The sequence below is a fragment of the Balaenoptera acutorostrata genome, chromosome 12, assembly GCF_949987535.1.
Source record: "Balaenoptera acutorostrata chromosome 12, mBalAcu1.1, whole genome shotgun sequence".
Classification (NCBI taxonomy): domain Eukaryota; kingdom Metazoa; phylum Chordata; class Mammalia; order Artiodactyla; family Balaenopteridae; genus Balaenoptera; species Balaenoptera acutorostrata.
Window position 1 is genome coordinate 37,136,269 of NC_080075.1, and position 26,067 is coordinate 37,162,335.

At 43.9% G+C, this 26,067-nt stretch overlaps 1 protein-coding gene across 5 annotated transcripts in view; it reads right to left on the reverse strand.

Annotated features, from left to right (window-relative positions):
* MEIS1 (Meis homeobox 1) overlaps positions 1–25,852 on the reverse strand; it is a 138,345-nt gene extending 112,493 nt beyond the window's left edge. For 4 of the 5 annotated variants that reach the window (XM_007189756.2, XM_057558636.1, XM_007189759.3 and 1 more), the window contains exons 1-6: positions 25,124–25,852; positions 23,041–23,267; positions 21,037–21,178; positions 20,440–20,490; positions 19,586–19,636; positions 17,956–18,102 (exon numbers count right to left, since the gene is read on the reverse strand). In XM_007189756.2, the coding sequence (XP_007189818.2) occupies positions 17,956–18,102; positions 19,586–19,636; positions 20,440–20,490; positions 21,037–21,178; positions 23,041–23,267; positions 25,124–25,135 (630 nt within the window). In that variant the 5' untranslated portion in view covers positions 25,136–25,852. The remainder of the gene's footprint in view (positions 1–17,955; positions 18,103–19,585; positions 19,637–20,439; positions 20,491–21,036; positions 21,179–23,040; positions 23,268–25,123) is intronic. The other variant, XM_057558637.1, reaches the window with a different exon arrangement.
* Between the last annotated feature and the right edge of the window lie 215 nt (positions 25,853–26,067).

Consider the following 26,067-nt stretch of genomic DNA (forward strand, 5'->3'; position numbering starts at 1 on the left):
TGTCCATAACTTTTCACCGATTCTCAAAGGAGTATGTGATTCTTTGAAAGTTTGACAACCATTTCTCTAGGAGATGTTCACAGGGCTAGATGGAAAAACCAGGGCTAGAAAGACCTTAATGATCATGGAGTCTGCATTCTAACTTGACACTGAGAGCCAACGATCCTCCAGACATCATTTCATGTGTCATAAATGGAGGCAGCCAACTAGGGACTTCACTCCATCAGAAAGTCCTTAGTCAATGGATAAATATATCACATAATATGGAAACCAATTTAATTTCCCTTTAATTTCCACTCATAGTTTGTCTAGTTCTGGGGCCCCCAAGAGGCAGTCATTTTAAATATTTGAAGCGAGTCTGTGATTCTCCCCATTTGTTTCTCTCTTCAACAGCCTGAACACTCCCATTCCTCTACCACTACTCAAGAACGTTTGAAAATAAGGGTTTTTAAAAAAATAATCATAAGCTAAAATTCATCAACTGGTATATTTTATTGATAAGGCAATTGTACTGGCATCTGGTAGTGAAATAGAAGCAATGACCCCCTTGACTACAGGCTCCTCCAGGGCGAGGGAGGAGAATCGTCCCCATCTTGTTCTTTCCTGGCTCAGCACAGTATATAGCGCATGCTTAGGACTCAGTCAATGCTTTGTGACTGTTCCACCAACATAACAGACAAACTGCAACTTTCCAACCTATCCCTCCTCCTAAATAAAGCCATCCATTGGTGACTTTTTTTCTTCTTCCCTTCTTGAATCCTTTTTCCATTTATGCCTTAATTTTGGACATCCTTTAAGTCCTAGTATCACTTTCCACATTTTCCTTAAGACTATTCTTTTCACCACTGTGATCTGAGGTGTCACCCATATGCTCTGAAATTTGTGTCTCTGGACCTCTTCTTTGGGCTTTAGACTTGTATGCCCAACTCCCTGTGAAGCCATCTCCATATGAAGGACTCAACAAGTCCAAAGCTAAACTCTTCATCTCCCCACCAAACCTCCGACTCATTCCTTTTTGTTCTTGATCCTAGTGGGTATAACCCCATCCACCCATGGTATAAACCAGTGGTCCCCAACCTTTTTGGTACCAGGGACCGGTTTCGTGGAAGACAATTCTTCCATGGACATGGCAGTGGGGGGGATGGTTCACGGGGTAATGTGAGTGATGGGGAGTGGCAGAGAAGCTTCCCTCGCTCACCCGCTGCTGACCTCCTGCTATGTGACCCAGGGCTTGGGGACCCCTAGTATAAACCATCTGTGAGAACCATGCATGACACCTTTCTCTCTCGCTCTCTCACACAAACTTCCCATCCAATCAGTCATCAAGTCTCATCCATTTCTCTCATGTTTCATCTTAGTGATTGCTGTTCTTGTTAAGGCCCTCACAGCATTAAAGAGTTCAAGTCAAATCACTCCCCAGCTTTAAAAGAGTTCAATTTCACTGGAGTATAATCTCCATGAGGATAGGAACTGGTGTCCGTTTTGTTCACCATTGCATCCTGCGTATCAAGCACAGTGCCCGACAATTGGCTGGCACTCAGGAGATGTTTGTTGAATAAATGAATTGCTCCCTACTGCCTACAGAATACATTTTGGGGTCCTTAACCTGGTACACAAAGCCCTTCATAGTCTACCCTCTGGGGACCATTCCTCTCCTTGTTCCTTGTTCTCAGCATGTGATTTCTGGCAGATATGTTCAACTTTTCCCTCTGGATCCTCCTCATCCTTCTCCCCTGCCTGGAATGCCCTGCTCTGCTGTACCTGGCCCCTGATTACCTCCTACTTGCTAATGAAGTCGCAGTTCAGATATCACCACCCCAGAAAGCCTTCCCTGATACATGCACAACCTTCCCCCAGGATGAGTGAGGTTCCCCTCCCCGAGCACTTAGAGTACCTCATGCACACCTCTATCATTTCATTCTCATATTGTTTTGTGATGACCTGTTGAGCCTGTCTATAATTCTACACTATAAATGTTCTGAAGTCCTGGACTATATCTTCCTCATCCCAATGCCCTCCATCCCAGGAAAACATCATTAGACACATTAGACACAAATATGTTTTGGAATGAATAAATGAATAACAAGTGATTTATAGAGGATGTCTATTGTCACCTGATACTGTGATCCCCTATATTAAACATCATAAAACATCTTAAAAAGACTTGCACAATTAAAAAACACCTGCCACACTTGCATTCACACAAACGTACACCACTATAAAAATATAATAATACTCTGTTGCAAGATAACACAGGCAAAAGAAAGTAAATTTGAAGCCAGACACATCCTAGACCACTTACATGGTCTGAAGACAAGTCACAACCTCCATAACCTTAACATCCTAATCCGTAAATGAGGATTAAGAAAATACTCCTCTGCAGACATAGCATACATCAATTTCTAGGCGTGCAGCAAGTGGCACCTACTATAGCTTTTAATGTGACAATAATAAAGTAACAACACTAATGGAACAATGTAGGTTGACCTAGTCAACCCTGAAATATCTACATACAGGTGTATTCAGTTTATGGACCTTCTGGAAAGAACGGTTAACCCGAGCTGGTTTCGTGTACAGCTCGCTATGCCTTGGGCTATCTCCCAGCTGGTGTGTGCTCAGGGGATGCAAACTGATCTTATTTTCACCTTCAAATAACATGATTTTACAGGTGGTTTGCTCCTCCCCACCCCATCGAGTTTCATTTGATACCTAATATTTATAAATCACTTTACAGTCTACGAAGCACTTTGACGTTTTATTGCACTTGGTTTTTCATCACATAGGTATGATGCCAGAATCATTTTTTGTTTTTTTTTCAGACCTAAATAGTGAGGTTTTTTTCCTTCAAAATGTCTACCCTACCCGTCCCACTTAAAAAAGGTGGATAAATGAGAGTCTCGGGATCTGGATTCTGAAGAGGTCAGCTAGCACCTATGTAGAAACTGATGAAATGATCACAGTGTCCAAAATCTGAAGTTCAGTCTGCACCTATCAACAGGCTTTCTCTTTGGGGAAGTACACTTACTTTTTCAAACCACCAGGGCCTCTTTAGTAAATGATCTCTAGTGGCCTGAAAGAGCTGGCTCGCTTCTGAAAGTGAACAATCCAGTCGCTCCAGACCAGGGGAGTCCCAATCCACGTGGGGAATGCACCAGTGTGCGTGTACACACGCTCACGCTCCTACATCTGCACACATCCGCACACACATGTGCACACGCATACCTGCACTGGTCCACGAGGCAGAGCCGGCGGGCTCACCGAATGCCACCACGCCACACCGCCAGCATAGCCACATCTAATCGGTCCCCCTCCCTAGACTTCTCCCCTCTGTCTAAACAGTGTCCCTCAGGATCCTTAAAGGCACATAACTTCAGCAGGTATGACCCTTCAATGTGTCTCTCAACCAACGGTGCCATCTGAAGAAAAGGCACCAGAAAGACCCAAACACAGAGCACTAAGGACAAAAGGGGACCAGATCCTCCTATGAAAAGGGGTACATGTTACCTGTGTGTACATGAGGCTGAGAAACTGGGGATCCTGAGAATTTTTTATTTATGAGTATCTGAAGTCTGCTGTGCTGAAACTCCTGCTTGAAGATCTTGGTGGTTCCCACTGGCATCTGCTTGATAACCAAAACATACCAGAAAGCTCTCTACACACTCGGCCGCCAAATCGCACCTTCAATTTGCTAGAGCCCTGCTCTAGCAAAACCTGCTCTAGTAAAGCCTGCTCTTCTCAAAACCTACTATCCAGCTGCAAATTGAGATAATTCCAAGAAAATGTAAAATTCTTTATACGGATTTCCAAAAAAATCCCTGGAAATCATTAAGCAAAGTTCATTTAACCAGGACAACTTTGAGCAGGATGCTTTAACACAGTGAAACTGCCCCCTTCCCTTTCAAGATTGTATATGTTTCTAAACGCCAGAAGCTCACAGATTAAGACCGCAGCCTGCACACATATTGCGGATCAGGGCCACGTTGAAACGTGCTCGGGAATGGTCTGGAGGCAAAACCTTTTCTAAGTCCACCCTCGGTCCTGCCGAAAGATGATAAAGTTCGGGAGGTGACTGTGGGGCTCTGGGGCGGTCCCTGGTGGTGGCCTTCACGTGCCGGGGAGACAGACTCTTTCAAAGGTTATCTCCCACACACACTTCTCCTTTTTCTCATTTCCTTCCCCGTCCCCGCCTCTACCACCTGCCTTGGCCAAGTCTGCCGGCCTGCCAGCGTTCTTGTTGGGCCCCCTTTTAATGCTGCGATAAAATGCGCTTATTACTCCCGCTTAATAGAGGCCTGAGGGTAATTCTGGTGACTCTGGGCAGATGGTAAATTCGTGGTGAGACAATGGGAATCCAGCATCCCCTCTCAGGATCTGCGGCTCTCCCCAAGACACCACCCTTCCTCTTCTCACACGTCCAGCCCCACCATATTTGCCATTGTGGACTTTTCATCTAGAAATGCACCTCAAGGACTATTCAATTATCGCTTAATTATGGTGCTCACGACCTTGGTGCCAACAGGTATCTTAACATACAGCATAAGTGTGTCTAACTCAGCATCGAATAAGGTAGAGTTCTAAAACCTTAACAACATAGCAACTCTGATGTATTGCTTTAAATATGAGTACATATATATGTATATACATTTACACACACACACACACACACACGATTGCATGATAGCGGGAGTGGGCAGTTTGTGGAGGCAGAGACAGCATCTGTTACACTGAGTTCTATATTTCCCAGCTCTCACGTCCCACAAATGAAACCTACAAAAATGATAATTTTGCAAACATTGAATCCTCTATCTCTGTGTAATGGGGCGTGTAGAGAGGAGGAGAAGAATTTTTGTGCTTTTTTGCCTTTGGTGAAAATTCTCCAAGGAGTAATTTCATCTTTAAATGAAAAGTTTTGTATCAGGTGATTGTCTGAGCTCCAGGAATCACCGAAGCCTCTGGTTCAGACATGGGGGGACACGCAAGTGCACTTTCATGTATACACAGCGCCATGCACCCATCACGTGCATGAGGAATAGGGCAAAAGAACGTGGAGAGAACTGATTTTAGTGTTTTTAATTACACTGTGATGGAATCTAAAGCAGCGAGGCAGTCAGATACATTTTTTTTTAATTAATTTATTTATTTTTGGCTGTGTTGGGTCTGTTTCTGTGCGAGGGCTTTCTCTAGTTGCGGCAAGTGGGGGCCACTCTTCATCGCGGTGCGGGGGCCTCTCACTATCGCGGCCTCTCCTGTTGCGGAGCACAGGCTCCAGACGCGCAGGCTCAGTAATTGTGGCTCACGGGCCCAGTCGCTCCGCGGCATGTGGGATCTTCCCAGACCAGGGCTCGAACCCGTGTCCCCTGCATTGGCAGGCAGATTCTCAACCACTGCGCCACCAGGGAAGCCCAGATACATTTTTAAAATCTCCTAGCCCTTAACTATTTTGCCTACTCGCCTGCAAATATCCATGCCTCATTCTCCCAATACTCAAGGCAGCAGGGAGGGCAGTGAGCTTAGGAAGCTCAGGCCCAGCACGATGGGTCACTCCCCGAAAGCTCCTTAAAATCCTACTTTCCCACAGCCCAATATCTTTTAGGTCACAACTCTGACGGTCTCGGGTCATTACTAATCTGCAGAGTTGAAATAATTCATCCAGGAAATTATACATGAATTGACAATGCGAAGGAAAACGACGACAGATATAAAACACCACCCAAAATATTCCAAATGCTTTCCTTATGAAATCCACACGGCACTGATACATTTTGCCCAATTTTTCGACATTGAGAATCAATGCCAACACCATCCCTTAGTGACCCCACTGTGGTCTCAGAAGAGGATATAGATTCGCACTTGGGGTAGGGACATTCAGACAATTACAAAGAAAAAGAAAAATTACACCCAAAGGGAAACTGCTACCAAGAGGTGATACCAGTTTTATCCAAATCTCAAAACTGCAAAGTAGAGGCAGAACTAAAGATGGTTCAAGTGCACTGAACGTTCAAATTCTACTAAGCAGTTTGTTGTGGAGAACAAAAGAGAAGTTAAAGCCTCATTACACTCGGAATCTTAGTAAAAGTACGTAATTTACGTTTTAATAACCTTTCCTTTCCTATGCTATTGTATTATGGCTGGCATACTATTAATAAAAATAAACTCCTATATTGACTGTATATGCTTTTACTCCTGAAATTGTACCTGTGAACTATAATTCACAGTTAAATGTTTAAAAAAAAAACAAAAACAAAAAACCTCAAATCCAACTGCCACCACTGTACTTCCAAATATTTGTACCTAAATAATTCAAACCTTACTCTTCATTTATCTGCTGAGAACTTTCCGCTGAAATTTAGCTGATTTTCTATCACTGCTATTTAGGAGTGGCAGAAGAATCTGTAAATTATATGTCAGCATACCTGGTGTTATAAAGTTCCTTTCATAAGACTGCCTGCTTCCCAATGTTTTATTTTACATTTGTAACTCAGTATTCAGTGCGCCTCATTCTGCAAACAAATTAAGATAAAATAAACTCAAAAGTGTCCTATATATAACAACTTCAAACCACAAATTTTCTAGGCAACCATCCTAGCAAAAAGAACATCCGATAAGGCCAAAAACATTGTATCCTGAGTACAAGTAGATACTGAGATCTTGTTAGCAACTGGACCTCAGCCAGGAAGCATTTGCACTCAGAAATGTGGGAAAAAAGTACTCAGCACAAGATCTGCACATAACTGTTATTTGAAGTTGAACCTAAAAACAAATCTGTAGTGATTCACTGTCCTATCTTGGCCACACATCTGAGTGGCCAGTCCCCTTTCACACTATGATGAAATCAGAATAATAGCCACCCCTCCTAATAGGAATTAAGACAGTATTTTGCTTAAACTCTATGATTATATAATGGCCTGTAAAATCACACCCCATTAACAATTACCCAATCTCCTCTCCCCAAATCAGATTCATGTTGTTGAAGGCTGGGCAGACTGTACAGGTAAGAAGATGAAATATTATGTAAGGTTCTGTTTAGGGTTTACTGTTTTAAATGCTTTATGTGCATTCTTACTTAGTTCTTATGCAGCTCAGTAAAGTGGGTTCTTTATCCCCATGTTACAGATGATAAAACTGAGGCTCGGGGAGGTGAAGTGACTTACCCCCTCACAGCACAGCCTGCATTGTGTATATACTTTATTGGGATACCGCCAGCCTGAAAGGTTATGTAACTCGAAATTACCATCAATGCCCTTCATCACTCTCTTTCAAGTGTTTCTGAAATCTTCTCTCTTCTACTTCTAAACTCTCAGACCAGAAAATCCACAATTTTGACACAAGAAGGAAACAAGAATTCAGCCAAGATGCAGTCATGTTTTATTCTACTACCTTACAGTATTACGCTTTGGATAAAAGAATAGCGGAAACTTACATTTACCACTGATTTCCACTAACAATTAGCAACAGGGTGTTTTCTAATTTTCCGGTGTGTGTGTGTGTATGTGTGTGTGTGTGTGTGTGTTTTAGAAGTGCTGCCAATTTTTATATTTTCAATCAAATTTTATTTTCTAAGTATCATCATTCCTCAAGGATTTTTGAATTTTCAAGCCCTCTCACAGTGTGAAATTTGGAGGTGGGGAGTAGATTGTTCCCTTTTTTTCATTATTTATCTTGGTAAAATCATTAGAGAGGCCTTTCTCAAAGCATCTTGAAATTTAATTTGTGTTTCTGGTTCCTAGATTGGCTAAGTTCTCTGTAGTTCAAGGCCTTTAACTGAGAGATGAACTAAAGCAACTGTGAATTCCGGAAGCAGGAGGCTGAGCTGTACCACTGGTGCACTTTTTAAGGAATTCCAGTTAATCAGAATGCCATTCTTCCTCCATACCCAGGGCTATTATTCTTGAGGCTCTTTGTATTATTTTAACAGTTATAGAGTATTTGGAGTATTAGAAGTATACTACAAGTGAAGAAAAGCCTCATAATTGATTTGTTAATGTTTTATTCTCCTCTTTTTCTATTGGCATGTTCTTTACATTCCCTCAATAAATATTAAATACTCAAGCAATGCTCTCTCTTAGGTGGCAAGCAAATCTTTAGACTGTCGAAACAGTAGAGAGAAGAACAATGCACCTAATTGAAATGGCAGGGTAATTTGGAAAATAAAATTGAGTTGCTGCAAATCCCAAATTCCAGAATAAAAATGTTTATGCTCACTCAGATGCAGATTGTCCCTGGCTTTGAATAATTATTAGAATAAAAAATGAAAACTTGAGCACCAACAATACACTTGATATGCATAGAACAAGCACAGTCTACACGTCTCTATTATTTTGTGCAAGGAAGTGCAGGGCACAATGAGCCTGATATTTTTCTTGGTGTTTTTGTTTTGAATACAGCTTATAAAGCGTCCCAATAAGGTGAAACAATAGGCCAAGCCACCAAATATACAACCAGTGTTAAAAATGTCATGGACAAGATTCTTCAGAAAATGGTAAACACCTTAAGGAAGGGAGAGGGAAGCATGCTGAAAGAAATGAAGGGGTTAAATGATTCTGCTACTCAATATCTTATTTTCCCCCTCAAACATATTAATCACCCAGATCAATTCAAAATGTGAAATTCCGGATTCTCTTTGGCAGAAGCTAGAGCCAAGAAACAATTAAAATGAAAGTGGAAAAATGCATTTGCGCCTGTTATTATGAAATGCTAACACGTACTGACTCTATAAGAGATGATGTTTATCTGTACACTGAGGGCAGTCTTATTATCTACTCAGGGCTATGCCACTCTTGGCAGAGATGCGACCCATATCTCGCAAAGATAAATTCCATATGCTCTGTAGAGTTATAGCATATTTCCCATAAATAATGTATACAATAGACTGTAAATAAATAATACGTTTATCTGAACTGTTCAAGAGTGAAGGGCAGGGTGCTTACTCAGGAGACAAAGTCTCTTATGAATGAACAATTTCAAATAAAAGTAATGTCCAATGGTGAGTTATTACAAAGTTCTTAACGCTAAAATATTCTTAAGCTGGGGTGGGGAGGGGATGTAAAAAGAACCCCAGATCTGGTGGGAACTTTCAAGTAAATGTTCCAACTAAACGCAAAATGCCCAATTTAATTTTACTGCTAAAGTTTCTATTGTGATTGTAGCATCATAGCTAATAGGGTTTTACCTATTTGCTGCAATTCTGAACTCTCTCTGTACACTACTGCTTTTTATGATCAATGAAATACCTAGACTTAAAATGTCATGTACGAGTTTTTGTCCCATGAAACACACAGTGGATTTTTTTTCCTTTGTGTGAATAATTTTAACATTGCACTGAATAAAAAGGAAGGCTAAGAAAAAAAAAAATTCAAAAAGAACCCACGTGCACTAGGTAGTTTGCTAGGACTTTACACAGTAAAAATTGTTAGTTCCCCACCCCCGAAGTATCTCCCTTTTTGAAGCCCAGGAGACACACAAACTATTTCCACTTTTTGAAAATAGTGGAAGTACGCCTTTAGACCCGCAGACATTGTACACCATTTAGTATGAAATTAAGTTTTCAGATCGCTAAGGAATAGTCTCTGAATTACAGAAAACACTATAGGTCACAGTTAATTATAGCTTGTCTGTCAAATTAAGTTAACATTCGAGAACACATCCAAATAGTTATGGAGCCATTAAGGGGAGTTTTATTGTCAAAGAAATTCTTATCCATTCAGCTTCTAATGTTTTTAAAAGAAGAGAGATAAGCCTTTTTACAAGCTGGGACTGAATAAGAAAACTCTGGGTTTACATCAAATTGCTCCCTTCATTGTCCTTTTGATGACTATGTCAGTTTCATTATAAACTTCATTTTCCAGAGTTTCATAATAGTCATAAACACACTTGACTTTAAAGAGTTTCTATGGGACATAATGTGAATGCAAATGCAGAATAAAATGCAAATCATGGAGGTCTGGGACCAAATATGGACTATCAGTTAAGAATCCAGTCACTGAAAACAAACATTTAGGCCTTAAGAGGAAGAGCACGAAGAGGCTGATATGAATCTTTACATCAAGTATTCACAGCCCTGGGGAAAGCAAGCAAGAATAACAGTTTTCAGTTTTTCACCTAATTGTAAAGCACAGTTTGGGAATATCTGATGACTTTGGTTTCTATTCATTCCTGTTCTAAAGTGAGGAACATTTTTCATCTTCTCAGGAAAATAAACCCACATGTGGGTAATAACCCACAAGGTACTCAAATAGGGAAACGAGACCTAGCAAACTAGTTCAAGTTCAAATCTCAGGCATAGGAGGCTTGCCAGTCAGTGGGGGAAAAAGTGATATGAAAAAGAAACAGCTATAGCTCTGTCTTGCTAAATAACAACCAACAACCCAGACATTTACAGCTAATGAATAATGAGCATGCAATCATGTTGTGTTGTAAAATGTGAGGAAAAATCTATAGAAATGGAAATTCATGATAACAATTAATTCTAAGTTAGCATATGTTGTCAAGGAATCATTCAAATATCACTCAAAATGTTAATTATTTACGTACTACTATCTTCTAAATGAGTCAGAATCATGTATGTTTAAATCTATTGTAAAATTTAAGACTTGATATTGTGTCAAAATGAAGGAAAAAAAAGAAGACTATAAAATGTTGCTTAAACTTGTTAAACTCATAAAAAGTTGCAGTGATTTTAAAAGTATTACTTAGTAAACTTATTAACAGTAACAGCATTTCCTTTCTGTGGAAAAATACAATTTCATTTAAGTTTTTTTAAAAAACCATAACATTTCACATTCACGGTTCTTTACCTCATGATTATAAATCCTATTACTTGTAAATGGAGTCATGAGACTATCAAGGGAAGAAATCAATGGGGAAATGTATTTTTGAGGATTGCAAATAATATAAAATTTATTTTCACAACTTAGTTATCCGGCATTAGTTTATGCCATATACAGTGGTGCATGGAAAAGCCAGAGTATGGTTATTGCATGACTTAAAGAGAGTTAATGACTTAGTTCTGGTTATAATTTGTATTTAACTGTATGTACTCATGATACCAATAAACAACAGGTGTATAATTCAATAAATGTTAAAAAAAAGTGTTTTTTCAACAGAGAAAAAACTCTTTTGGATATGTTTTAGTCAGTTTTAGGAATTCTGAACCAAGAAGTCCAGAAATATAAAATAATTTCAAAAGATTTGCACTCTTGTATTTTCCTTTAACAAGAACATATTTCCTAGATTAAGAAATGCTATTTGGAAAAAGAGTGTTCAGAGAGAGTGTAGCAAAGTGTTGCCAATTGCTTTAATTCTGCACACATGAATGCATTAAATTGACTGAAATTGGATTCTAGTGACAAATATTTAAATGAATATATACTCGCTTATTTCACATGGTAGCTTTAATACCATTTATTAAAATGTCAAATTTAGAAGTGTGGGAAATCCAGCAATTGCCCGATATAGGTCTACTTTCTGGAGAGGCTGTTTAAGACTCCAATAAGCTTTCCCAAATTCCCATAATCCTGAAATCATGGCATATTAAATTAAGGATACAGTGAGGGAGTCTTTTTACCTTTTACACTACATACACATACTCGTCTGCTTGAATTTTTCAAAACTGATTTTATACACGTGAGGTTTCTTCACAAATATTTAAGATAGTAAAATATCCAAACTTTTACTGGATACCCAAAGTCAAATTTTGGAATGATTATTTAAATTCAAATTGTGAGTCTGTATTTCATGTTTTAGACCCTAACTTTTTAACAGGTACCAATATCCTGATGTTTCCTGCCTAGTAAGGACACCAAGCCCTATGTGATTTACAGCGGTGTTGTTTTACTTGGGATTTTGAAAACTTTCAGGCCTAACATCTGCACAACTGTCAGATACACTGTGTCACGTGTATTCTATTTTTATTTCTTTATTTGTAAAAGAATACTTTCCCATAGTTTTGATGTCATTTTAAAATATTAAATTAATTTTTTGCACTCAGGAGAAATGGCAAAAACGTCTGTTTCAATTATAACATAAACTCAAGTGCTACTTTGATACAAATATAACAGATATCATAATCCAAAAAGGCCATGGAAAATGCTATAGTTGCAAACATTTAAGACTGTGTAACAAAAATGACTGAGAATGGTATCAGTTTACTATCCTTCAACTATTTCCCTGACAGTGGAGTCAAATAATGTTGAATTATAGACCTTCTTACAGGAAGTCTTATTTTGTGTTCGTTTTTTGATCATTCCCTTGCTAGTCTCTATAGGAATTTGGCTGTACGCCGACTTCTCTTTAAAAGTTTCTGTATACATACTCGGGTTGTGTTTGTTGATTAAATGATCATTTATTAAAACTTAAGCATTTCACATTGGTTTGACATATTTACATTTCATGAGAAAATATTGCTATTGCAATGGCAAGCATAGCATTACCAATGTGAAAATACTTCACTTGAATTCATTTGACAGCATTTTCATTTGTAAGTGTCTTAATACAACTCGTTATGCTCTCTTCAGTTTCTCCAACTCCACCTGCGAGGGAAGGTAAGCTAGTTTTATAACAGTAGGCCCCTCGGTAATACTTTAGTCTAACCGCTTGGCCTTAAAAAACCTACGTTTCTACTATGGGACCACAAATAGTCTTTGTTTTTAAGAATATGTAGTTTTATTCCATAATTTTCCATCCATCACCCGGCAACAGCTGTGTTTTAAATCTTTCGGACTATGACAAACATTTTAACATTTAAACATACGAGTGTTTGAAAACATAATGATTTAAAATTTGTTTATTTTCAAAGTTGGGCAATTACAGCATATTTCAGTTACTTTTTTGAAAGCAGGGCCCGTATTTTAATGCCTTTTCGTCTTCCTCCTCCTTCTCTTCTTCTTATACTATTTAAGTTTCTCCATGTTTTCTAATAAAAATCTCTATGTTAGGACCGACAGCAAGAGTCCACACAACCACTCTATATATTTCCAAATCATGAGCAATGGAGTCATTCTGGTGGGAAAGGGATTGCTATTTGAGTGACCTATTGCCACAGAGCTAGATAAATCACTGAACAATAGTTACTGTTATGGGGCTTTACCTTGTACAAAGTAGCATTAGTATCATTGCTTTCTATTAACCATGGAACTTGCACTGGAGACTTCCACTGAGAGAGAGAGAGAGAGAGAGAGACAGAGAGAGAAACTAGGAAAGGGGAATAACTTCTGTAGTATTAGCATTTAGACTTCGAGACATTTAACAATGTAATTGATCTCAACCTCTCTGCATATACTCTGTACTTCTTTTTTTTCCTCTCAAATGTTTTTGACATGCCCCTAATAAGAATCAATACATCCCTACTCTGACATTCACACATAAATACACACAAAGAGCCAATCAGAACACAACAATAAAAACACACCTGGTAAACAACTATCTGTGAAATCAAAGGATACTAAGCAACAAAGGGCCTAGAATGAACATCCCAATTAGCCACTGTAGTGACAAGCAGTCAACACCTTATTATTTAATCATTAAAGAGAATCTTGCCATAATTTCCCTTTGACATATTTCCAAAGGGAATTAAGAGTACCCTGCATGACTCACAACAACAATCAAAATAAAGTTAGATGGTTTCAAGACCCCATCACTTGCAAGGCCTGTGGACACGGAGGTTCCAGGATTAAGGCATTAACTGAGACCCTAAAAGTACTTACAACTTAAATAAGATGTGTCCATGTGTAAGCATTTAGAAACAAACTAACTGACAAAGGGGACCATTTTCCTATCCCTTGATGTTTGTATCCAGTTTTCTTATTGGATGAAAATAAATTGCTTGCATTCCTAGTATTAGTAAATATCCCATAGCCTCATCTATTTTTTTTCTTCCCCTAAAGCAGCAGATCTAATACATCAAGAATATTAGGCCTCCCTATCCCCATCCCTTAGTAACACCTCCCCCAAAAGAGAAAGCTTAAATCTCCCTTGGAGCCATCCCCATCACACTTTGCAGGGAGGGGTGCTTTCGATCAAGTTCAGTTTTAAGAATTTTATCTCAAACTATGCTTTAGAAACAACATTCCGGACTCTTCAAATAAAACAATCGCCACCTGGGTTCCCTGGCCCACTGGGGAACCAAATCGCACTGGCTCAGGGCTGCCCCTGATCCCCAAGGCCCAGAAGCCTGGCGCTTTCCAGCCTGGGCTACGCAGCCCCGGCGGCTGTCCCCCCTCCCCGGGGAGCTCAGCAGCACTTGGCATTTAACCTGTCTGGCGAGCTTGGCTTGCTGGTTCCATCTCCGCGAGCCACATTACTTCTCCCCAGATATTAGAGACAAATCTGGATTAACAGGCAACAGGGCGCCCTGTGCAGCCCGCCAGCCCTTGCACAGGAGCTGTTAAATGCAGATTCAGCCGAGGACCCCCCGGAGAGCTGCTATTGAATAAAAATTGTAATCCAAAGGGACCTTTTCTTTGCCTCCCACTGCTCGTAGGAGAACCCGGGTTGGCGCCCGAGCACAGGCCAAGCTACTCCCGCTCGCTACCAGCAGGCCAGGCCACCTCGGCTGGTGGCCTTCAGGGCCCGGGGACTCTCGCTCCTCTCTCCACTCCCTCTCTCGACCCCTCCTTGAAATGGAAAATGCTTAGATTCAAAGAGTGGAGAGCAACAAACAGCCCTGGGAAGGAAGGCTTACTTCGATAGCTCCCTCCTGGAGTGCGGCCTAAAGTCTAGCGACTGGGCAGCCAGATTCTTCCCCGCGTAACCCCTCTTGGCGCCCCCAGTTCCACCCTGGGTCCCCCAAACTCGCGCCCCGCCTCCCCTCGCCCTGCGTCCTTCTCCATCGCCAACCAGGCTCAACCCTGGCCTCGACGCCTCGCACGGTGGCCCCCTCTGCGCCCGCTCCCGGGATCCCGGCCCGGCCCTCACCCCCTGCCGAGGCTCGGAAGCCCCCGGTGCCCCTCGCTGCTCCCAGGCCCTGGGCGTCGGGAGCGTCCGTGCCAAGCGGGGAGAGTGGCAGTCGGGAGAGGGCGCCCGGGAGGCCTGCGCCCGCGGGAGGTGACTCCCGGGCCTGGGACTTCGGGGTCTGGGGGGCGGGGAGTTGAGAGTAGGGTGGGAGCGGGACTACGGCTTCTACTGGCGTTTTAATCTGATAGGAAAAAAACAAAAACAAAAAATCCCACCAAACTAACGACACTACAAGGCCAAGTAGATTTCCGCCGCCTTAGCCCTCCGGGAAACCGGCTGGTATCAAAGTCGTGGATCCCAAGTCCCCGCGCGGGTGGCAGCCTTCGCGCCCTCCGACGAGAAAAGTAAAGTAAAATAAACCGTGCAGCCGGCAGGCCCTAGAGACAGAGGGGTTAATGAGCTAACGAGGCCCCGCGCTCGCACCACACCTGAAGCATCCAGTCCCGAAGCGCACGCTCCACCGGGGCTCAGACTGGCTGGGCCGCATTCGCAGACAGGTGGCGAGGCCGTCCTTTCCGGGCCCGGCCCCCGGGGACCGGCGAGCCGGCTCCAGTTGGGAGCACTGGCGCCCACCTGGCGGCCCTAGTGCCTCGTCCCTCCGTCCCCAACTCCCAGGACAGGGGACTCCACCCCGCGGCCCAGGCACAGTCCCGCGTGCGCCCCGCGCTCTGCGCGCTCCTCCCCAAAGGGAGCCCAGGCGCTCTCGCTCCTGGCTCCAGGGAAGCGGACAATTCCAAAGCACAAGCTTGGGGTTTGCTGCCCTACGACCAACGGAGACTTCGGTGAGCCCGAGGGGTCACGCGAGTGCGCCCACGCGCCCAGGCCAACGGTGCCACGAGCTCAGCCAGAGCTGCGAAGCCCACTTGAAAGCGGCGGGCGCGGCACGCACACTGTTCGTTTTGTAGGTGGGGAGGTGCATAAAGTGCGAATTTTTATCCAAGACCACTGCCTACCCATCTGCGTATCTCAAATAAAGGTAACCGAGTAACAGTTTACCTAAGGAGTAGGGGGAGAACTGAATGATGTTTTTATCAATTTTGTATCCCCCTCCCAAAACACCCCGAACTCTGGTCCTTTATCTTTGACTTTAATAAAATAATGATTCGATGAGAAAATGGGGTATAAATCTTCATTTTGGAAGCAATTAAAGTGTTGATTTCATTCATGCCCCTAAGCGATTCTTGTAATTTGCTCAGATAGCTTTATGTACCCAGCACTCCGGAGCTTTTAGAATCCCATTTTCTAGTTAGGCTTGTTGGATTACAATTTTTATTCAACAGCAGTTACCCGAGGGTTCCTCAGCGGAATCTGCATTTAACAGCTCCGGGGTGAGGGCTGGCGGCCTGAACCAGGCGGGAGGCCGGGCAGCTGGCGGGGCCGGGACCCGGAGCCGCCTGCAGGTCTCCCACCTCGGTGGGGACGCTCCAGGATCGCGCAGGCTGCCTGTTCCGAGTGTCGTCTACACTGCCGAAAGTTTGCAACTCGCCAAATTGTAGGAAGGACCCGGCGCGTTGGCGCTTTTAAAGCTCAGCTTTGCCTGCCTTCCACTCCTCGTGGGAAAAGGAGGAATTCAGCCTCTGCCGCGGGGTTACCCAGAGAAATTCAAGCTGGGAATTTATTTTAAGGGGTGATATGGAGAGAAGCAAACTTTGAGATGACACCAAGACCGAGGAGTCGGGCATTCCGGCAAGGAGTCTGCAAGGCGTCTGCAAGGCAGCCGCTGGCCAACCGTGATCATGGTAGAGCTTGCAAAGAAAACTCTGCATGACCGGCTGTCCTTTGGCCTAACAAAGGCAGGCTGCTCTCTCCCCCAAGACGGGGCTCACGTGCCAAGTCAGAAAGAGAAACAACTCTGGGCCTTCACTTATAGGTGGAGAGGCACAGGAGGCCCCCCACCCAAATCTTTAGACGCGGTGCCACAATTCACAACCGAGAGCTGTCCTGAGCCCTGTTTCATCTCACCCACTCCTCACGTTTTCACTTTCAGTGCATTTTTGCAACTCCTCTGGACCAATCCAGAGATACAGCGACAGGAGGCGGGGGGGGGGGGGGGAGAGACTGGGAGCAAACATCGGTGTTGGGGTGAGAGAGAGAAATCCCCCCCAGCAACTCCAAATAAAAGTCGTCCCCACTTAGCAAAGCAGCGGAAGAAGGGCCTGGAGGGAGGACGAGAGAGGAGGGGGCGAAGCAAGCAGAGGCCGGCAGTTCAGAGCAGGGCGGCGCGAGGTCCACCACCCGCCACACCGAGGGAGTCCCGGGGCGCCCCTGTCGCTGACACTTCCAAAAGCTGCCAACCCAGAGGGCCCAGAGCACATACCAGCTGGAGGATGAGTGGAAAGGAGGAGGAGAAACGTCCATATTTATCTGTTTTTATAACCTCGGCCTGGTCTTATTTTTTCTATTAAGTACAATAAAATGGGCGAGCTTGCAGCAAGCACTGCACAAAGCAATGTTCAGTGAGGTCTAGAAGCGTTCGGCCGAGGAAAACTGACAAGACAGGCTAATGAACCGTATAGACAGGGAGAAAATAGCCAGCATTTGCTAGATTTCAAACCCTCCCTGTCTCTCTTAGACCACCTATCTTGGGTTTATTCCTAATAAAATAAGAAATAAGCAGACCCTACACTTTTCTTTTCTTCGAGATAGAAGGGGGAAAAAATGCTCCAGAACAAAGCCCTACAATCAGAGGCGGTCACTGGCAGTTAACACTCCCATTATTGTAGAGGGAAAATAAAATAAAGACAAAAATTAAAAGCGACAAGAAACAGGTCAAGTTTGCAGGCAAAGCTTTTACAAGCTCATCTCTCCAGGTCGAATCCCAGAGCCAGTCTTAATGAAGCAATAATAGCCACATTATTCAAAAATTTTCATTTCGATGGAAATGTATCTAAAAGGGACTTAATCATATGCAAATAATAAAAGGAGGTGGTAGTGACCCAGCAAGCAATATGCATACAGATTTTTTTTTTTTTTCTCCCAGGGATGTTGAAATTGAAAAGCGCATACCTGGTCAGTTAGATTTGCTGATCTTGTTATATCTTCACTGTCTGATTTTGATCCTCCTTCTCTATCGTCTATCACCAAATCGATAGGCATTTTCCCTTTCAAACAGCTAATATACCGGTGGCAGAAATTGTCACATAATTCGTGTACCTACATTATGACAGAAATAAAAAAATGGAAATATAATCAGGAGTTCATAAATGACATTGACAAGTGCAATCCACCCCCCTTGTGAGATCCAAACTTCTAAATAGGGGAAACACAGGGCAATTGTCCTCCAGAGACCCTCAGACGCATCCAGAATTAGGAATAACTTTCTTTTCTTGCAAAATAGAGATATCGCAGAAAATTGACAGTGACAAGATGATTCACAGGCTACAACATATTCAACACCCGTGTTAAATTCATCGGCTCCCGGGGCTGTGGCCATTAGAGAGGTGACCTGCGTGGGTGACATTTAAGGTAAACTATTTAATTTCATCCAGTTACTTTATCAGAAATCCTTTTCCAACATGTCTAAGAAAAAATTTATATATATATGTGTGTGTGTATGTATATATATATATATATATATACATACACACACACACACATATATATATATATATATATATATATATATATATATCTCCAAAGGACCAATACTGTGTTGGTATAGGATATATGCCTGACAACCCAAGTCCTTGTAACATTTGTCATGAGGATTTCTATCTATAAGAAGCATATTTTATGATGCTTCCTTGAAAAAAAAAAAAAAGACTCATGATATGGGGGAAAAAACCCTACAGCCACAGAAAGTTATCGAATTGATTTAAAAAAAAAAAAAAAAAAGGAAAAAGGATGCTTCAAAATATTTAGGCATAAGTGGAGTGGTCTCTTACAGGACCCAGGCATCACTGACATGCAAAAATTCACAAGAAACCCCAGTGTGCTTGCAATTTAATGTTAGTTTGAATTACAATGCATTAAGTTTTTATTGCTGAGATTTATGGAACAGCTAGCAAAATCACATTATCCCACACCCTTTCTTGAGTGTGAAGGTGGGGTGTGTGCAGGATTCTCAGATTCAAGAAATTGACACAACTATCAACTCTGCTTTGTCTCTGCAAAACGGTTAAAGTGCCTCCCCCACCACTCCTCCAGACTCCCTGCCTCCTCCTCCTCCTCCTCCTCCCCCTCTGCCTCTCCCCTGTGTCTGACCTGCCGCTGCTCTCAGTCTGTCTTCCAGAAACTCACTAAAACTAAACAAAACTTTTCCCCCCTCAGAGGTAGCAAAGAAGAGGAGGAGGAAGAAGAGAAGAGACCACAGAGGTATATAACCTGCAAGCAAACTCGCAACAGCATTCTAAACATCAAAGGGGATGCGTAGAATTGCAACTATTTATGCAAAGCCAGCAAGGTATTAAGAATGAATACAAGGCTAGGGCGTTTGTGATCCCGGTTTTAGTGGCTAAAATTGTAATTAAACTGCAAAGAGAAATGGACGCTAAGATTGGCCTTGACACTAATTACCAGAAAGAAAGTCATTTATGCAAATGTCTCAGAAGCCTGAACTTCAGCCATTCTGAACCCTCCCCCTCCGTGTGTTTGGGCATGAGGGGGAAGCAAAAGGAGAAAAAACTAGAGAAATTACCTTCTCTAATTCCAACAGATGAAACCTTAATACTTGTATGGCTTGAATCATCTGCAAAGATACAAAAAGAATGAGCGCCCCATTCCTAGTTTGCAGAAAATTGGCTGTTGCAGCTCTAACATCGCCAGCCTCCCCCCGCCCCCCAAATAGAGTTATTTTGATTTATGGCAATAACACTAAAACTTAACAGCAGTGAGTGGGTACCATCTAGAGGTTTATATTTCTTAAGGAGAAAAAAAATAGCTAAAACAACAACCAAGCATCTAAGGGGGGATCATAAACCTTCTCCTCCCCCACGGCTCCCCCCGCCTTTCTCAGCCCCACTGCCCCTACCCCACCCCCAAAGGGCCGCATCCCTCGACTAGGTGTTTCCTTGCAAGGAGTGCACGGAAAATATTCCCAACAGTCCCCAGACTGTGGCTTTTCACACTGCAAACTTTCTGCCACCTTCTGCACACCTTTCAGATAAACTGGTGGTTTGGGGCCTCTGGCCCGGTCGCTGCCCTCATGACGCGACTTTGAGGGCTGGGAAGTCCGCAAAGTTTAAGCACACACGCTGACAGGCCCGGAGATAAATCCCCGGGCTGATTAGAGCCGCGCTGCCCGGCTGTCATAAAAAACAAAGCTCGCGTTTCCCCGCGCCGGCTTGCCCGGCCCCTCTCGAGGTGAATTTATTTCCCCGGGACCTTGTCCCGGACCACTTGCGGGTGGATGGAAACCTTTGCAGCCCACTTGCAGATAGGGGAAGACTGGTCTAGAAACCTCAGGGCTCTCAAAGTAAAGCTTGGGAGGAGGGGGGATTGTGTGGCGGGGGAGGGAAGGTGGGAGGAGGGGAGTAAGGGGTCCGCTCTTACCAAGTTATCCAGTTCTGGATTAGAAGAAAATAGAGGTTTTTCTGCGCGAATCTAAATACAAGTGAGAAGGGGTGGGGGAGAGAAAGAAACATTTGAAATCTGGTCGCCTTCCTAGTTTCTTGCCTCATTACACTGTCGGGGGCAGGATGTAACCTCCGGGAGAGGCTCTGTGACACCGAGTTCGTCTCGTGCAGAAACCCTTCAATGTGAGTCAAAGAATCCGAAAACAAGCCCAGAGCACAGGGTTACTTCTCCCAGCAACTGTGCTTCTAAGAGATCGCTGCCCAGCTCGCCAAGTCCAAGGCAGCTCCTGCGCGTGGGCTTTGGGGTTGCATTTTACAGACTGAGCTTTCTGCGTCGGGTTAGGTAGCGGGAGTGGGTAAGAACTGGGGTGATTTTCAGGCGTCCGCAAAGACACTCATTTAGGAGGAAAAGCTCAGAGAAGATGTAACAGGCCTGGCTTAGGGCGGACTGTTCGCTGGTTACTTTTGCAAATGTGCTGGGTGGGAGGGAGGGAGGTTCTTTCTTTTCTTTTCTTTCTTTCTTTTTCTTTTTCTTTTTTTTTTCTTTTACTTTTGAAACATTGATTTTGCTGACCTGTTTGGCGAACACGGCTATATCTTCATTGAATGACTCTGACGAGCAGACGTCCCCGCCCGCCACCCCCGGCTCGCGGGGGGTACAAGTAGCTAATTCACATTTCTCAAAAATCAGTGCTAAGAGAGGGAAGAGGGGGTGTCTGCAAGAAAATACAACAGTCACAAACAACACAATGGTTAGTCCCGCGGCAGTGAAAAAAGGCGCCCAAGAAAAACAGCAGGACGAGCTCAAGGCGGGGACCCCCTCCCTGGTTTTGTCATCTACTTGTTCCCCTTCCCCCGCGCCCCCAGGTGACTGCTCACCTCCCCTTCCTCCTTGGGCCCCCGAAGTCGGAGGCCCTAAGCCATGGACCGTATCTGAGGATCGGTTCACCATATCTGGCCGGAGAAATTGGTAACATTTGCTAAGAATAAAACCCAAGCGGTTCCAGCAGCCATTTTGAATTAAGTTTCCCACCCCGACCGGCCCTCGTCCCTCCTCTGCACACCCAGGACCTGCAGGGGGGGAAAGGCGCGGGGCGCAGGGGGTGGGAAAGCTCTTTCAAGTGGGTTCCTCCAAGGCCGTCTCGCGAAGCCCAAGGCTCTGGGGATCTTGGTGGCAGGCGCTCAGCTAACTTGGGGAAAGGACCTCTCTGGTTGTGGGACCGACTGTCAGAGGGCCGCAGCTCCCGATCCCGACCCCACGGCTCTCGGAGAGCAGGCGGGCTCCTCCTCGGCTCCCTGCTCACCTCCCTCCGTTCGCCGATGGTCCCCACCGCCCCCCAAAGAAAGTTCCTTCAAATGTTCCTGCGGTCAAGCCTTTCATTTTTGTTCCTGCGTAATGGCAAAGCAGCTAGTATTGCGAGGGGCCTAGATGTCGCTTATCCCAGCCCATCAAAAAAAAAAAAAAAAAAAAAAAAGAGCCTCCTCTAATGCCCAAAGAGGTGTCTCAAGTCTTTTATTAGCTCTCACAGCCCAGCTGGGAATTTAACAGTTTGGGGTCCTTTTCAAAAAGCTTCCCCAAATGTTCTGTCCCGGAGCCTAAACGATTTGCAGTTAACAACACTGCGGAGAGGACGCTGGGATTTAAACAAGCCCTTCGCACAAGGGACCAGAAGATAAAGCAGAAAGAGTTTTCAGCCAGGGAGGGTCAGTGTTGCCTGATTTTTTTTTTCAAAAGAAGAAATAAATAAAAATAAAAGTGGCTGCAAAGTAAAAAAGAGGTCCCCCAATACATCAGCACACAGTAGGCACAAGTGACTTTCAGAGGGTTTTACTAGTCCAGGGTCTAACCCAAGGGCCCGGGAGAACACGGTGTGAACTGCAGCGGAAGACGACACCGGCCCGAGAGCACCCCGCATCTACTTCTAAATCCTGCAGGTTTCGCCTTTGAACACAAAGTCCTAAAATGGCTAGAAGTTTCTTAAGGTCTGTGACAATTCAGAGCGAGTTCCTCTCCTTGACTACAGTGGTCCAACTCCCTAAATGCAAAGCATGTTCCCCCTTGCCTGACCTGCAACTGGCCTGCCTTGATTTTATTGTGCGGTGGCAGAGCCAGCATACGGCGGCTGAGTAAACTTAGCAAGTCAGAACAATCAGTGGCTTAAAAGATTTTCCTTTAAACTAAAAGTTTCGTTCCAACACAAAGGCGCCTACGTTTAGAAACCCCCAAACACTCTCCCTGCGAAGTCGAGTGAGTGAGGACTCCAACCCGCTGAGTTACCGAGCCGGGGTCTGGGGGGACGAGGGACATTTGGCAACTTCTGCACGGCGACCCCTCCGCGGGCATGGCCTCGGCGGAGCGGGGCGCTGGACTGGCGCGGAGCGTGTGCGGAGATGGGGGCGGGGGGGGGCGTCTGGGATGGCAGGCCGCCTCCCCCAAATCTTCATGCAAAGCGAATGAAAAGTCACCAAATAATGTACCTCCAATCCAGAGGGCTCTGGCTTTCCTCTTACTGAGGGCAAAGGGAAATAGAGAAAGCATCGCCTCTCAACTGCTTAGCCTGCTGCCCGTCGTACCTACCCATAAATGGCATCTTTATCTCTCTTTAAAGCGTCATTGACGGAGGAACCCATGCTGGGAGCCATGGCGTTGGTGTGAGCTGTGTGCGGATACTGATGCGAGTGCAGAGGAGGCCCGTGGTTCAGGTGGTGGACGGGCTGCATGGACCTGGCCGCGTGCGGGTCCCCATACATCGTGGAGGGGATGCCTACTCCATCCATGCCCCCATAATGGGGTAGATCATCGTACTGCATGACAAACAGGAGAGAAACAGGTTCAGAAGGCCAGGCAGGCAAATGGGGGAACGGCAGGGCACGGAGCTTATATAATGTCAGTCCAGCTGGATCCTTCAACCCCGAATTCGGTGGCCTTGCATCTCTCAAGCTGAGATTTCTCATTTAAAAAAATATTTTTAGAAGTAAAATTTCTAGGATTCTCGGTAAGACTCGGCTAGATTGAATGGTCTTGCCCTAACTTGTGTCCCTATCAACTAGCCAGAAATTCAGGATCCTTTGGCAAAAAAGGAAGGAAGAAAGAAGGAAGAAAGGGAGGCATTCTCCCGGAGGGCAGAAGGTAAAACGTGCACGTCTCTAGAGGAGGAAATTCAAAATCACAATAATAAAACGTGCCAGGACAGTACAGCAAACCCGCCTAGTTTCACAGACCCTTCCCATCAGGGGGAATTAAAAAAAAAAAAAAAGTTACGATGGGAACAGCTAAGCCAAGCACGTGAATTCAGACAGGCTTCTCATTTTATTTGCCTGCCAGCGTGGGGTTAGGCAGTCCTGCAAGCCACTGCATTTCCTTTGCTCTCCAAGACAAACTCTGCTAAATCATACAAAACTAACTGGCTCCCTTATAAGTGAAACTCAGAGAAGGGTAGCTTCTCTTCAACATCGGGGCTGAATTTAGAATTGGGCAATATTCCCCTCAAGTTAAAGAAAATGTATAGTTGGAGCAGTTATTCTATTTTTTCTATTCTTATGAACTTTCCCCCTAGACTAGAAGTCTGTGAGCTAAATGTTAGTCATCAGGTTTAAAGCAAATTTAAAAGTAAATGCACATTCAAACCCCCCCATCTTCCTTCTCCAGAAAAACTACTTTCATATTGTCATTATTTTTGTGTGCAAAATTTAGCTATTTAGGTTTTCCTCTTTGCTTCATTTCAGGCATGTTCTTTTCCCAAGATTTGGAGGCGCCGAGAGTGAAATGATTTTCAAAGAAAAGAGGAATTGCCACTTTCATCTCCTTCAAGCCAGAGGTGTGAAAAGAGTTTGGAAGAACGCTGACATTTGCCTGAACCAAAGGAGTAAAGAAAAAATGTGTCAGCCTAGTAACTTTCTTTTGCAAACAGGGCTTTGAGGGCCAGGGCACAAATTATGCAAGGAAGGCTTTTTGTAGACCCCCTTTCTTTTAAGAAACTACCTCTGTTGGGTTGTCATTGTCTCACTTTACTCTCACTACATTTCCATTCAAATAGGAATATTGGGGAAATTAGTATTGCATTTTTAAAGTGAGTAGTTGTGTGCTTAGTATCCAATTAGTGCAGGGCTCTTCTAAGAAAAACTTACAAAGTATTACCTTGCATAAAAAACCATGTACATTAAAATTACTTTTAAAAGATGAATGCTTTCCGACCCCCAAAACCGTTGTACTATGACAAAGTTATTTGCTTAAAAATGCTATATACTTTCAGTGATATTAAAGATGAGCATAATCAATAACATATCAGAAGTTTCTAGCTGCTTATTTTAATTTAAAAATAGCTTTAAACTTCTGCTCCTTGAATGCTCACGCTATATAACATTAGGTATCTAGCGCTGTTTGTTTTTGTTTTTTAAACAGATGATTACCCGAGCTTGTATTTTTATTTATATAGCTGCTGGTTAAGAATCTATAGAAAACTTGATTACTTGAATTAACAATTACATGTTAATATACATAAGTCTACAAATGCATTGAATAAATCCTCTCGCTTTAGGCCACGGCTTTAGGAGCCTCATTCAAAAAGACAGAGAAAAAAGGAAACTTTTTAGCAGTGTCTTTCAGCCACGTTTCAATTTAATCTCACATTTGAGTTCCACAATTGTTTTTTAATACGTACCCTTTGCGCCATCGGCCTCCCTGGCTCCCTTCCTACTTCAACTTCTAATATATCCTCTTTAAGGCCAGTGTGAAAAGAAACAAATACGTAAACTCCCCCGGAAAAAAAAATAAAAAGCACGATGAAAAATCCCTTAACGTCTCCAGCAACGTGAGCTACTGGTCCCAGATCTTCGGTCTATGGGACCTGAAGCAAAGCTCCCGAGTCACTGAGCATAAAAGCGCTCCGTTTCCAAGACAGCAGCGGGGGCAAAAAAAAAGCAGATCTTCTCTCCCCAAAAAATCAGTTAAAAAAAAAAAAGCGCCCCTCAGACCCAACTACCAAATCTCATGGCTTTCTGCCACTCCGGCTGTCAATCACAGGCGAGGTTGTCAACGTGGTGAATGAATGATCATCCGCTCAGTCTTCTTCTGGTCAGAACACCTCAAATGTTAATATTCAAATGCACAAAGCCCTAGCGCTCGCTTCCCTTGAATCAGTCCTAATTCCTAATCAGTTTCTCTCTTCTCTCGCTCGCTCTCTTTCTCTCTCTCTCCCTCTCTCTCTCTCTCTCTCTCTCTCCCCCTCTTTGCAACTGCTGCACTGGAGGGAGATTAGAGGAGGAGGGTTAAAAAAAAATGTCTGTCTGAGTTTGTCTTAAAGGAGCCACGATCGATGCTGCCCGCTTGCAGTCCCCGTGCGTGTGTAAAGTGTGTGTTGCACAGGCGGAGAGGTGGATTCCGACCAGAATGCTAGAACCCGGAAGTAGTGGTGGCCATAACAGGTCGCGTCTTACACAATGCATTGGGCTGCAGCAAGTAGGCTCCTCGGCAGGGGTGGGTGCGCGAAGCGAGCTCTGGCCGCACTGGAGAGGCAGAGAGGCGCTCCATTAAATCGCACGCCCAGGCACAAACACCCACACACCCAGGGCACACGCGCACAAGCGCGGGTAGTAGCCCCCGGCC